The 15,660-nt window shown below is 34.4% G+C and overlaps 1 protein-coding gene across 1 annotated transcript; it reads left to right on the forward strand.

The window, feature by feature from the left end:
- The first annotated feature begins 5,981 nt into the window (after positions 1-5,981).
- Positions 5,982-12,840, forward strand: LOC133183478 (uncharacterized). Its single transcript, XM_061318435.1, has 3 exons — positions 5,982-6,775; positions 7,684-7,814; positions 12,196-12,840. The coding sequence occupies exons 1-3, from the start codon at positions 6,276-6,278 to the stop codon at positions 12,507-12,509; spliced, it is 945 nt and encodes a 314-aa protein (XP_061174419.1). The 5' UTR covers positions 5,982-6,275; the 3' UTR covers positions 12,510-12,840.
- The last annotated feature ends 2,820 nt before the right edge of the window (positions 12,841-15,660 follow it).

A 15,660-nucleotide genomic window follows, 5' to 3' on the forward strand; every position in this document is an offset into this window, starting at 1 on the left:
AGAGATGACAAAAACAATATGCCCCCAAGATCAAAGACAAAATTTATGCCTAACTACATGACCTGTGTATTACCTCAAGATCTTCTTCAAGAGATGGTGCTTGACGACATGCTCTTCCGATGGCATATCTATTGGTGTGTCGATGGCACATGATGCAGCTGATGACAATTGTTGGTGTGTGTCTGATGAGGTTGACGATGATGTTTCTGCTTTTTTATTACTGATGTTTCTTCTCTGTAAAGATCAGTATGTATCATAATACAATGTGTAGCAATGTGTTAATTTGATACAATAAAACTTTGAAAACTAAGCCTATCTTATTGAGACTAAAAGCTAAAGTCTCGCATGCACATTCCAAAACTTTTATGATTTACAAACCACTTTTGATCATAAAATTGCAATTAAATGCAATACTTTTATTAGTCAGTGGTTGTATAAAAGCTTCACTACATATAAGAAGAGATGTTTGTGAAACACTTATGCCCCACCAAAATAATACGAATTTTTCTAAGTCCAAGGGGATAACACTGTCAAAAATTGCCCGATTGTAGCCAAAACAAAACTTGACCTAGATATTCTTATGATAAATCTGTATACCAATTTCACTTCAGTATGTGCAACCTCTGCAAAGAAAATGAAAGGAAACTGTTTGTGGACCAACCAACCGACCCACCAGACAGCAGCAAGGCAATATGCCCTCCCTTCTTCGAAGGAGGGCATAAAAATGACCAAAAAAAGTTTAAAGGCAGACACAGCCTTGCATGTAGACATAATTTTTATGACATACTTTTCACAAACATTTACACATCCAGATCAGATTTTTTAACTACTGTCCCAGAACCTGTAGAACTTTGATTGAAATTGCGCAGAAAAATACACATCTCCAAGAGTAATTTTTTCATGACTTGTTTTCAGATGAGCTTAAAAGTGAAAATTATCACTGCATCAAAGATGCTAATTTAAGAAGAAAAAAATGATTCAGCAGCTAAATAAAGCTACTTTAGGTAGGTAAATAAAGCTATGTAGGTAGTTCAAGCTACGTAGCTAAATCTAGTGGTTGTACCAGACCTTTTAAAGGAAGTGCGAGATGATACGAAACCTCGCTTGCTCTGAAAGCAAAATGGACGTAAACAACACTGGTGATGCGGTATCTATCGCCTCATTCTGATAAATTAAAAAGGTCCTGTATGACAAAACTCAATGAAATTAAAGGAAAATATAGTCAAAATTATAAATCTGTAATTTTTTTTTAGATGTTTCAGTGAGGGATTTTTTTTATATCCACAAAACCGATAAACTCTGTGTAAGGCACGCGAAAAACTTACATGGAAGTCGGGGCCTTCGTCTCGCCGTAACTTAATAATCCACTCTTTCCGTAGAGATGGATCCTTTAGAAAAGAGTGGAAGGATGTTGCTGTACCCCGACGACTATCCTCGTTACAAAGCGGTACACAGCCGCGGAGCTCGATTTCGCAGGACCGTCCATGTTCAGCGTCTGCTCGCACATGTGCTTTTTGTCAGGTCAGCCTCGTTGTCGAAATGAACTTCAGCGCGTGCGTGAATAGAGTCTATTGAGAGTCAATCAGCTGATGGGCAATATGAGAAGCTAGTCAGATATCTTCAAACTGGAGTAATTTTTTCTGTATATATATTACATTTAATTTTTTTTTGTTTTTGGAAACGTGTTTGCTATGGATAAAAAATTTAAAAGATTTAAAAAAAAAAAAAAAGATTCAGCGCGTAAACGATGTCGAGAAGCATCCGAACCAAGTGTCTGTGGCCACAGAAAATAACATTTCAAAAATGCTTTGTCTCCTTTTTAAATCTACCCATTTTTGCGTTTTGTTTTTTTTTTTACGTCTTTCTAATCGGGAACCTTAGTATATAGGTCTCTGTTCTAATTAAGTGTCGTTTACTATGTTAAAGTTTCAGAGTTATACCTCTTGTTTGTATGAAAAGTCGCGTGGTGCTATTTTAAGCACAGTCCATAAAAAAGATCGTACATACAGCAGAGTTATGCCAGATATATGTCCTTGCTTATATATAGTTTTGATTCGTATACTATCAGTAAGTTTTCAAAGACCATGCACTGAAAACTTTAGACAAAGTTAAAATGTCGACATTCCTCCATTTGTGTGTCTGAATTTTTTTTTCAGAAGTGCTACTCCTTCATCAGTTTTGGTCCAATCTCGATAACACTTGTCACACAAAAAGCAACAATAACTTAATGTATTACTGATTTAAAAAAAATAATAAATTCGACGAACAATGTTGCCATGGTTAATAAAAAAGATTCCGCAATATTCTTTCAAAACGCCAATCTTCGTAATCTTCGGTAAGTTTTTAATAAAACTTTGTATATTTGTAAACTACACTAAGCTATAATATTCTAAATAATGATTTTTTTTATTTCAACTCTTGGTGTTGCCATGGTAAATAAAACAATATTTGTAAAATCAATCGTTGATAAATCGAGGCTTATAGGCTTAAACACGGATTTATGCTTTCGATCGCATTTCGCTTTTGTGCAGTTTCCTCTACAGTTAAATTTTCAGACGTGGAGATTCCTGGAATATTTTAATTTCTTTCAAAATGCTGTTCTTTCCTCCCACCGTTTTTGTCTGATTTTAATAAGACTGGTACATCATACTTATCTGTGCGATAAACATTGTATAATCATGGATACTAAAAACTGAATTTTCTTTTAATCCCGTTAAATTGCTTCTACTCCTACCTCTTGATCTGATTTTAATTAAACATGGCATGCAACTAGACATCATCAGACAAATTATGTGCATCAAATGAAATTCGTGAGAATTGACATGTTCTTCGAAAATATAATTTGTTTCGTTTTTTTAGAATGTTTCTTCAACATTATTTTGACTGATTTTAATAAAACCTAAAATAAGGGAAGGAATAATCAAGGTAATTTTGATGGTGTGCTCACACATATAACAAGTGCACCGGGGCATCCCTTCGCAAAAGAAGACATTGATAATGATATCGATGTAAGTAATTGCTTCCGTTACGATTGCACTCACTCACTCACAAGAGTGTTACTACATGTAAATCCCCTTCAAATTCGTTGCGAGGGAATAATGACTGAAATAAGAAAAGACATAATCTTAAAAACTCTTTCAGAATACTATTCCGACGGGCTTTTTTTTGTGTATGTCTAACACAAAACGAAAAAAACAAAACAAAACAAAACAGTATACCGAGATTTTATGAACTGTGCGGGTACGGCTTACTAATCTGTTGGAATATTTTATAATGCTTATCTTTCATTTTTCATTTCTTTCCTATTTCTTCATGTATGCTGACCTTTAAAGTTGTACCTGTTTGAATACATATATAGGATTATTTCTTTTCACTGATAAATACACGACTATTTACAAACAATGTTTGAGAATGAAAACGTACTTGTAAATAACACAATGTCTAAATCAGGCCATTTTTCTGAGAAAAAGGCTTTGAATATAGATTGCAGTGTATGAAAAATAGATAAGGTACAATAACTGTTAGTTTTTGATCTTGTCATTTGATCGAGTGACTCGAAATGTGTTGGTATATTTCTTTAACAAATTTATATATCTGTATAATTATTGTAAAATGTTGTTCGTTCGTAAAAGTTAGTTCCATTAAACTCTTAACTATTCATTTTACAACGCAACAACACGGATGACGACGTACATTTTAAAACTATAACTTCTTCAGATTCGGGTATTTTGACAATGCCATTAATCGAGAACACCAAAATGCGAACTTCAGCTTAGTTTTCTAGTGTAAAATCCGGATATATTCTTGAGTTTGCAAGAAACAGTTTCTCGATTGTGTAAAACAACAGGATTTGGTGGATTTTTCTCCAACCATTCTTTATGCTTGATATTTGCTTTCCTATGGTGGAATTGGAAGATTATTTCAGATACATTTTTTTTTAAATTTTCAACAAACTGTTTCTCCATTTTGCGCAGGTTTTGAAAGATTTTACTCAAGCTACTCTTTAATTATAAAGCAACGGAATCAGTTGAAATTTGGTGAGCGGAATAGTTAAAGGCGGGAAAATGGATGTTCAACAATATAGTAAAATTCCCCTTCCTCAGCTTTTTACCTAAAACGGTGACTGCAGATTGTAATTACATTCATCTTAGTTCGATTCATTCGATGTATATGATTTCAACTGTTACAGGATCTCTGTCAGTCCTGGAAGCTGATACAGCTATTGTGACGTCAGGTATACATGTATCATATATGCAAAAACCTTTATTTATTACGAAGTATGTTACGTGTTTTGTGTATGACTTTTGACTTGTATGTGTGCTGTTTGTTTTTTTTATTTCTAAGATTTTTTTCTTAATCCATATGATTAAATATAAAATTGAGACCGGATCATGTTTGTTTTCTTTGAACAAAAAAGACCATGACCCTGCGACATTTGGAACATTAGAAGCTTCTTTTTAACTACTAATTTCATCCAACCAACTTTGGTGCAGCATCTATGGGCCAAGGGGAACAAAAAAATTTACTTCATGGTGTCAACCCTCTGGGGTCTGATGAGGTGTAGGGCCAAAACCATCAACATTCCTTCTAAACTTTTGGACATAGCAAATCGTCTTCAGGAGTAGAAGGAGGAGGTCGTTATCTTAAAAAAATGTTATATTCCAAAAGAATGACCTCTAGAACCAAGAATTAGGGCTTACCGTGAGACCAGACTGTTAATGTATTGAAAATATAATAAACCTTTTGAAATTTTTTTTTGTCTTTTTTATTGTTTAACGTCCCTCTCGAGAATTTTTCACTCACAAGTGACGCAACCACTTGCCAGTGGAGGGCTACAAATTTTGACCTATACTCGGCACTCAGGGCCATTGAGCAGTGAGGGATTTTTGTCGTGCAAGCACCTACTAGGAGCTCATGGGACCTCAGTTTTATACGGTTTCATCTGAAGGACCGGTCTCTACGTCTCGCAGTGGGATTCAAACCCGCGACGTAAGGATAAACTCCTTACTCCGCGACTCTAGAGCAGACGGTCTAACCACTGCGCCATGCGGGCGTCTTTTTTGGTCTATCAATAGGTCAATCATATATAATAAATACATTGTACCTATGAGAATCTTCATTGTGATAGTGAGAAGCTAGACCTCTACAAAATTTGAAATTCATGCTAGGCTCAGGCCCCAGGGAGGGAATTGGTTAGCTATATAGTAAAAATAAATAATACAGTGTACCTGTGAAAATCTTGTTTATTCCAGACATTTGGCAAACGAAGTAATGCATGATGGCAGTAAGCTATGGGTCCTTTACCAAACTGTGAATATGTGACCCCAGGACCAGGCCTGTAGACGGGGCTAAGTTGTTCTTATATTCAAAATACATTTTTGTCTTTTTAAAACATCTTACTCCTGAGCATTTCAAGTCTCAATCATTGTGATAATTAGCATATTCCGACCAAAATTATTAAATTTTTCATATAAGTAGAGTTTACCAATCAGTTTAATACGTCAAAACTCTTTCGATACCACACATAACAGTGCTAATTTGAGTAGAAAATTTAAGACTTGTTAATTATTTTGTTAACTGAAATATAAAAAACTCAGCCTTCATCTTCCAAGTTTATGAATATTCATGATATGAACTAGTGCTAACCGACAATTTAATAAAAAAAAATTTCAAATTATGTGTGTCATCATATCACAATTTTGTTGGAATATCTTAGATTTGAAACATTTGCAAAAATCTATGAAAATCGTACGTCAAAAAAAAGCTGAAATTTATTTCTAACGATTTTATATCAGTGTATAATGCAGTTTCAGATTACTGGTTACTGCGTGGCAGAAGTTAGAATTATCGTACATTAAGTGTCTGTGTGACAGAACTAACAGACAGGAATACCTAGTAGATTGTTCTTCTATAAAGCCAACCACTTTTCTGTCTGGATTGTGCTGTTGCTTTGATAAGATTAAGCAGTAAAACCGTGGAATCAGTCTGAATGCATTTGTTTTAATGGAACAATTAAAAACATTCTTAAAACTTTAAGATGGCATTGTCTTCATTCAAGTGGCCTCTTAATGAGAAAGGAAATTGATAACTTTTACTTTCTCGTGTTTAATTTTAAGAGACCTGGATGAAAATTGCAACAATGAGACATTAATTGGATGTGGAAAATGAAGTACCAGGGATTAATTAAAATTTTTGATTTGCTTCATGACAGCTAGAAATATGATAGCACCACCATCAGGGACACTAGTAGAAGGGAATGACTGGCATACATAACGATGGACGAAAGATACAAATTCAAAATTTTTGGAATACATGATGGGCGGTTTCTTGTGCTTCATTCTACAGCCTTAGTTTTCATAGGACTTAGTGTCCTCTGCGCGGGATTAGTAATAGCCACCTCTATAAGAAATAAAAGGAATGTGAACTTCTTCTTTGGATGGAGCAAGTGTGAGCGTTTCGCCATTTACATGGCTGTATGTGATATTATGCTTCACTTGGTCCATTGCACGGACCATATCCATATGTTAATAGTTCACGGGCATGTCCATCCTATAAACCTATGCGAATTTTACGGTTTCGTACTCTACGAGTTCACAATTGCCCAAACTTCATTGGTTTTCATCATCGCAACGAATGCCTTTCTGTTGATAAAGTTTAAGTGTAATTTGAATTATGGAGCCAGAGACTGGAGAATAATCTCCGTTGCTTTAGGTGTACCATTTATTATTTGCGTATTCTTGGCTTCCTACAAGCAGCTCGGACCAACCGGGACATAGTAAGATAGATAAGTATTTCATGCAAAGAGATTTCAATTTTACTCTTTCTGTTTGGTTTTGCTTCATCACTTTCTAGCATTAAAAACCACCTGTTCTCTTAAAATACAAGATCTACTGATTTCCTTTGGCCAATGCTGCAACGTAGATGTTTCAATTATTGGAAACAGTCAATGGCAAAAAAATTCTGCCCATTGAATTGATTTAATAATTCTTAAATTAATTCTTACCTTAGGCTCTAAAGATTATATACTGCATCAAACACAAATGACAACTCAAATCAATATTCTTTACTGTGAACAAAAGTTATTCGACGTTAAGAAAAATGAGGTTTGGATTGAAATATTGATTTTAAAAACGGTAAAAGGTCCCACGAAATGGTCTTATGATAAAAAATCAACTAAAAAAGTTTCTGGTTTGTCTTGAGATGAGTATTACTTCTGCCAACGAAGGTGGAAGGGTGTTATGTTCTCATCCATATTTGTCTGTCTGTGCTTCAGTGCACAATTTGTATAGAAAAATTTCATAAAACTGGTGTACAAGAAATTTTCGAAAATGTTTGTTTGGTCGGTGCAAGGAAGAAACAATAAAAAATTTTAAAATGGACCCATGAAAATAAGTTTAGTCCACAGAATAAGCTTAAAGAGAGTTAAGACTTTATACTCGTACACGAGTTTTGTTTGAATCGACATTTCATAGATGAAGTACGGTAAACTCTAGAATATTTAATTATACTTACCACATAATTGTAAATGCACATGCATATCTACTTATTTGAAGAGCAAATACAAAGTATCAAAAATCTGTAAAACTCCAAACCCAAAGTTTTAAGTTACTTTTCATTCTCAATTTTTATAATTTTTTAATCTATTTAAATTAATTTCGATTATTATCTATTTATTTGTTTTAGCTGTGGAATCGTGGGCGAGAAAGTAGTGACATTTATTTCTACACTTCCGGTTCTACTTGTGCTCATTTTCAGCACAATGCTGTACATTCTGACGTGGAAGCATATTAAAATTGAAGGAAAGAAGGTGACAGGTATAAAATTAAACAAATACCAGTATTAGAATAAAATCTGGATTTTCTCTCAAGATCAGTGTATTTTTTCAGCACAGTCAAGCCATATAAGTATTTTTCCAATAGAAAAAAAGCTTAAGGGGAAGAAGGACGTTGAGCTGAAATTTTTTTTTCATATTTTGTATATTTCCAATTAAGTATGTCCCACATATCTTAAAGCAGTTTTATCATTAGGTTTCTTACCTTATTTTAGAGATATTGATTGACAAATACTATGCCCTACAGTATCTAAGTGGAGTTTTAATTCTCCATGTTTCCGGGCTCATTACTCCGTCCATAAAGGGATTTTTTAAGCATATATATAAATTATGTAAGTGGACATGTTTCTTTTAAAATATATCAGAATTGAATAGGGTTTAAAATTCGAAAAAGCAAGTTCCTTCTATCACACTGCATCTGGATGGGGAAAAATACGTATTTTTTAAGACAACTTAAACAACAAAAAGCGTAATTTACAAAAAATTCTATCATTCAATATTTTAAAATTTACGTTGAAATGCAAGTTCTTCAAAATATTGATTAACTAAAAATTTCAAATGGTGAAGCTGACTTCAATATTGCACAGGACATCGTTAAAGAGGACATAAGCATGACAAAAACGTGTCATGTTTTAAATTACATTTCTCGAGTACGGGAAAACCCAACTCTGACGTCACACGTAAGCTTACAAAGCGAAATAAGATATACCTACATAAGATTTCCGTCATCAGCCATGCAAAAATAATTTTTGTGTTCCCCGTTTCTCAAAATATTTCATCATATACTGATTATGACCTGTTTTTACAAAATAATACCACCACTGTATTCACCGAGTATGATCTTGCTGTACTAACAGATCGTGTATGACGTCACCGACTTGTTGGACGCGCAGTTTAGAGAAACAGAGGAGTGGATCAATCTTTTTCATAATTTGTTATTGTTTACAAGAATGTTAAAACTTTTTATTTTTTTTAATACAAGATGGTAATTAAAGATAAAAAATTGTCAAAAATTTATACAAGAACTGATGCTTTACACATTTTGCACTTATATAAAAGGAGACTATGACGTAGTTAAACAGAGTCATGTGACCATGTGTCCTTCATCCCCTTAAACTTCGATTATGTAGAAAATTGTCCGTACCGGTATAGTAACATGAAATTAAAATGGAAATGCTTTTAGTGGGCAAGTTGTATAAAATACTCCGTACAGCAGAGCATACGTGTAGCACTTACTAAGTTACTGATCATGACAAAGAGCACACGGCGGGTGTGACCGGTCGGGATGCTCACTCCTCCATGCACCTGATCCCACCTCTGATGTTTTAGAGGTTCTTGTTTGCTCTGCTTCTGATTTGTATTGTTTGAATGGACTTTTGAGCTTGAATACTGTTTGTTATCTCCATATATTTCATTTAAATATAATTTAGGATTTTTTTCCCTAGTTTTATGAGTGTTATATCGGTGTGTAAATCACATGGACTTGTCACGTAGGCATATCTTATGAAGCGCGCTAGTGACGGTAGATTTTTTTAATGAAATGCTTTGAAAATAAAAACAAATACATGTATTAGTAGTCAAGACAAGATGATAATTATGGTTGAATTAGCATGAATCACGGGTGTGCATGCATGTGTGCTTTGATCTGATTGACTGGGGCTAAAATCTCAATTACATGTACTTCTTGTTTTTTGATAAAATATTATGAAATTTGAAAAACAGGCACATATTATAAAAATCTACAATATGACACGAAGTTTCTTGAAAGTAAACGCATGCAAGTGTGGTGCATATTTTATTGGCTGAAACTATATATGACCATAACTTTCACAGTGTTCAACAAAACAGGACGAAATTTAGAATGAAGAATAATAGGTTCCTGGTAGGTTGAATGATACTAGTCAATGCAAGGGCATGCATACACATGTGCTGAGATCTGATTGGCTAATTCTTTAATGACCGTAATCTGACTGTTATCAATAAACAGAGGTATGTATTGAGACCCTGTAAGAAGGTATTTGTGAGATATCTAAAATAAGAGGTCCATGGGCCAAATCGCTCACCTGAGCACATTGGCTAGGAAAAAGCAGAAATCAGTTCAGTATTGAAAAGTTTACGAAGGGGACAAACTTAAATTTACACTACCTCAGGATGCTTCCATATCAATATTACTAATCATGGCTTTGCCGTTGTTGAGCAGAAGAATTTTAAAGATTTATTTTCCCTATGTACTCCTATGTAAAACTCTGATTGTGGCCCAACCCTAAATTTGAACAAATTTGAATCTACACTACCTGAGGATGCATCTATTTTTCAAGATGATTCCTATATATTCTTATGTAAAACTTTTACCTCTGTTGTGGTCCAACCCTTGGAGGTCATAATGTGAACAAACTTGATTCAACACTACCTGAGGATACGTATGTATTAAAGTTACATAGTGAGTCATTATCATGTGTTTCTTTTAAGATAATTGTATCATAAAGCTACAGATTTATGAGAAATATGAATAAGGTTTGAGATCTCAACTGCACGATAAAAGCAAGATAAGACTGCAAAATGTAAAAAAAGAAAGTTGTATCTATGGCGTGATTGTTATCGTCGATGTCAACAATGTCAAGGTCATGCGTCTTATATTTAGCTTGAAACTTGTAAACAATATTGAATTGGAGCAATCAAAAGTGCGGAATAAGTTCTGTTAATCTTTTTTGAAGATTATATCAAAATCCTCGATCATCCGACATTTATATCTATGGAATTGACACCATGGTAACTTCTTCAACTTTTCTGCGCATGCGTACCTTAAAGAGGAAGAAATGAATCAAAATTTTCGTGTTGGGGCAAACTAAAATTATTTTTTCATATATTTTTCTCCATAAAAGTAGATTTTTCAGGTTCTGAAACCTGTAATTTTCTGAAACCTAATACTTTCAAGAATAAATAAAATTTGCATGTGTCTTGCAAAAATACTTCTTTTGTCAATTTTCCCGTTTTTCCGTCACAGTGTCTCTTTAATATGACTAATAATGGCTTAGCTGTTCCTGAGAAGAAAATTTTAAAGATATTTCCTATATATTCCCTTTTAAAACTTTGGCCCCTTGTTGTGTCTGCGCCCAACCCCCCCAGGGGTCATGATTTGAACAAACTTGAATCTACACTACCTGAAGATTTTTTTATATTAATACGACTATTAATGGCTAAGCTGTTCTTGAGAAGAATTTTTTTATTAAAGATATTTCCTATATATTCCTATGGTTAACTTTGACCCTCTGTTGTGGCCCTGCCCTACCACCAGTTATGACTGAAACAAACTTGAGTCTACACTACCTGAGGATACTTCCATAATAATATGACTAGTCATGACTTTGCTGTCCTCGAGAAGATTTTTGAGACATTTCCTATAAACATGTATTCCTGTGTAAAACTTCGACTCCCTCTTGTGGCCTCGCCCTACTCCCGGGGGTTATGATATGAACAAACTTGAACTTACAGTATGTAATGAAGTTTTCAAATAAGTTTCATCTTTTCTTGTCCAGCGGTTCTTAAGAAGAATATTTTTAAACCAAATTTTCACGAATTCTTAATTATCTCCCCTTGAAAGAGGGCGTGGCACTTCTTGTGAACAAACTTAAATCCCCTACACCCAAGGATGCTTTGTGGCAAGTTTGGTTGAAATTGGCCCAGTGGTTCTCGGGAAGAAATTGAAAATGTGAAAAATTTACAGACAGACGGACGCCGGACACTCTTTGATCAGAAAAGCTCACTCTCACTTGAGCCATCAGCTCAGGTGAGCTAAAAACGCGTGCATGGCTAAATTGGCTAAAGCTGTAAATGACCATCACTTTTGTTTTCAACGAAACAAGACAAAATTCAAAATTGGGGCAAAGTATATGCGACACTGCATTATGGTATCAGAAATAAACACATGCAAGCATACGTGCTGAATTCTGATTGGAAATTCCTTGAATTTAAAAAAAAAAAGTCTGCTCCACATTATTAGATACTACTTTTAAATGATTTATATTTATGGCATCTTTTGAAAACATGTGCGCTCATTCAAGTGAACAGAAATATAACTGGCTAATACTCATATGACTATATCTGTGTTATGATCCGAAAATGCACTTTGATAAATATATGTGTAGTTTTATCATACGAAATCATCGCCTAATCCATTGAAGATTGTAGGGAACGCGACTTTACAAGGTAAAAGAGGAGCCGTTTGGGGAACATCTGTAACCGTTTCCGTTATAATTATAACTAGTTTATAGTTGGTTTAATAAAAAAAAAAAACAGCAATTTCAAAAATATTATATAATTAAAAAATCGCACCACATTTAAAGAATACTGCGATTTTCTTACAGCATCACTGAGGAATCACAAATCTTCGAGCCAAAGATCAGCTAGGGCAGCCAAGAACATGTCCTTGTTTGTTGCCGCCTATTTCATTCAGTGGTGGGCCTTGCCGCTTCATGGTGTCTGGCAATTGGTGGACAATACTCCGTTTGAAGTCCTTGAGCTCCTGGCAATATTTACTAACATGGGAGGTATACTAAATGGTGGGGTGTACTTGATTATTAAAAAGTCACGTATTGCTAAAGTGAAGTGTATTTCTCATGAAAAAGATGGATCTGTTAATAATACAAGTCCGACATCCAACCAAACACAATGCAGTTAGCATTGATCCTAGTTCTGAGTAGTATCTCATTATAGAATAATTGTTAATTTTTCTTTAATCGTATAATGTATACAAATAAAACAAGACTGAGACTTGTACAGTTTTTACAAACACGTGCTAAGTTGCCCGCATGCCGCAGTGGTTAGAGTGTTTGCTTTAGAGTCGCGGAGTAAGGAATTGATACCGCACTTCTAAAAGGCCGCAAGTGCCGAGTACAGGTCTAAATTTGCAGCCCTTTAAGGGCAAGTGTTGGCTTATCAATATGAGAAAAATTCTTGAAGGGAGGTTTAGCAAACAAACAAATGTTCGTTGGAGAAGATTGTGATTTGGTTTTTGAGTTGTATAAAATTCTTAAAATTAAAAAAATTATATATTTTAAATAAAGGTTCATAAAGTATGTATATTCAATGCAAATAAAAAGCTAATATGATGTAGTAGTCAAGCTTTTATATGTTCACAGAGCAGTGGTACATTTTACATGTACATATCAAGCTTAAGACAAAACATGTCTAACGAATTTAAAAACGCATTTCTTACTTTTAAAACCATATGAAACTGAGATTTCTTTTATCAGTTATTCTCAGATGTTCTGTTTTTATGATATGGTTGTGATTTCTTTTTTGATATGCACCAAAAATTGTAAAATCTTAAATATTTTCAGACACATGATATACAGAAACAGATGTCCCGTAATTGTCACACTCCTCCCCCCTTTTGAAAAAGGGGGCATACTGGTTTGCATCTGTCAGTCGGTCGCTAGACCAAGAGTTTTCCGCAAAATAACTTAGAATTCTTTGCTTTATTGAAAACATTTTTACCCCATAATTAGAAGTAGACGACCCCTATTGATTTTGAGATCACAAGATCAAAGTTTAGGGGTCAAAATACTCTGGACATAGAAGGATGGTGTCCTCTCAATATATTAACCCTTTGTTTAAGAAAATGTAACCTTGTACCCCTGTAGTAGATGACCCTATTTATTTTGAGGTCACAAGACCGAAGGATAGGGTCAAACTACCCTAGACATAGGAAGATGTCCGCTCAATATCTTGAGAACCTTCTGCTTGACAGACATTAGCTTGGTACACTTGTTTTGTTTAAGGAGTAGATAATCTCTTTTTGTTTTGAGGTAAAAAAAAAAATTCATGGGTTAGCGCCACAGTAAATATATTCTTTGTTTTGCGTCCGGGTGGTTAGGTTTTTCTTAAAAAATCCTGTCTCAAAAAATAAACACAAAATTGTCAAGTTTTAACGATTTGTTTTACGTATTTTCCAGAAGTTTAGACAATCGTATTTATTGGTCATATTTAAGCTGATTGAACCTCGCATCATTATATTAGACTTTGTGAGTTGTTTGAAATGTGTGTTTAATTTCTGAAATTAAAGAATATCAACACATAACAACTTCCTTTCTCAATACATTAATTAGTAAATGATTTGCTTATTATTGAATGTGTTTTTAGAAATATGTTTGTTTTTCAGTCGAACTGGAGGGTGCCTTTTACCAAAAAATTCAGGGATGAAAAACAGATATTATTTACCAAAGCCTAAGGGTCAAAATAATATGGGCATGAGAAGATAGATATTGTCCGATCAATATATCTTCAGAACTCTTTGCCGGACAGATATCATCAAACTGGGAACAATCGTACCCCTAGAGAGTAAATGTTCCTATTGCTTTAAAGGTCAAAGGTCATACTACTATGTACAGAGAAAGATATTGTTCGCTGCAGTTCGCTTGATTTCTTGAGAACCTTTAGCTTGACAGGCATAAAACTTTACTGGTATACCGTACACTCTAAGGAGAAGATGATCCTTACAGATTTTAAAGTCACAAGGACAAGGGTCAAAGTACTCTGAATCAAGCATTCCAGTTACTCTCTTCATGGCGTTTTATGCAGGTTACTGTACTTCTTTCATTGATTGAAAAAAATCTTACAACAATATTGTCGAAAATCAATTCAGATTTTAAGCTGCATACAACAAATTAAATCCCGTAGTTTGTTTGCTTCAAGTGCTTCTATACCTCTCTGGCGAGGATAATGAAGTATATAAATTGCATCGTAAGTGTGACAGAAATAGATACCTTATCTCGCATCGCTATATGCTGGACGTTTATAAAGATCAAAAGCCCACCTATTGATTCTGTAAGCCCAAACATTTATGAGAATAAACAGCTATTTCAGAAAATTAGAAAACAATGTCCTAAAAACTGCTGGCTTAATGATGACACACGATACCTAATCGAGTAAAATAATCTTGTTCTCCCACCCAGAGGGAATATAAGCAGATAGATTGAAAGATGAAACAGTGAAACATGACTTGTTAGTAGTCGCGGAGTCCAAATACTTTTATTGCACAACGATTAAGAGTAAATGAAGGTTTGATGAGGCTGGAACTATAACCCACAGAATGGAATTCAAACGATACCATTTACTACGAATGACAATCGATTTGAGCTCTAATGATCATGTAGTGAAAATGCATAAATTCTTTAAATGAAATATGGAGATAAAGAACAGTATTCAAGCTCAAAGTCCATTAAAACAATACAAATTGGGAGCAGAGCAAACACGGACCTCCAAAAAGGATCAGGTGCCATGGAGGAGTGATCATCCCCTGCCGACCGGTCACACCCGCCTTGTGCTCCTCATGATCGGTAATTAATGGAAAAATCCGTCGACAATTCAATGTGTAAATAATGGCATATTAATTAGTATGAAAAACGTCAGTCAACATATGATTTAATGATAGATTGTATTTGCTGACAAGGTCATTGTATCGACCATAGAACTTTCAAAATGATGACTTTGAACGAGACTGTAGATATTCCTCTTTCGTCAACGTGTTCGTCAATAACTTAACTCGTTTTAGAAATTGTTTATACGTAGAGCATGCTCTAGCGTATCGAATCAACTGAGAGATATACACCCCATATGCAGGTGATAAGGGTATATTGCTGCATAAGTAAGGGAAGATGACGATTGAAAAGTTAAGGTCATCACGTTTATCATAAAGCTTGTTTGTTAGATTACCATTAACGTCTTTTTCTAGTAGTAACTTATCCAAATATGAAACAGATGTGTCAGACTCTGTGGTATCTATTATTTCAAGCTCTCTAGGATATATCGTGTAGACATATAAATGGAAA

The sequence above is a fragment of the Saccostrea echinata genome, unplaced genomic scaffold (genome assembly GCF_033153115.1).
Source record: "Saccostrea echinata isolate AGI-Se365-2 ecotype Australia unplaced genomic scaffold, CSIRO_AGI_Sech_v1 ptg000009l, whole genome shotgun sequence".
Classification (NCBI taxonomy): domain Eukaryota; kingdom Metazoa; phylum Mollusca; class Bivalvia; order Ostreida; family Ostreidae; genus Saccostrea; species Saccostrea echinata.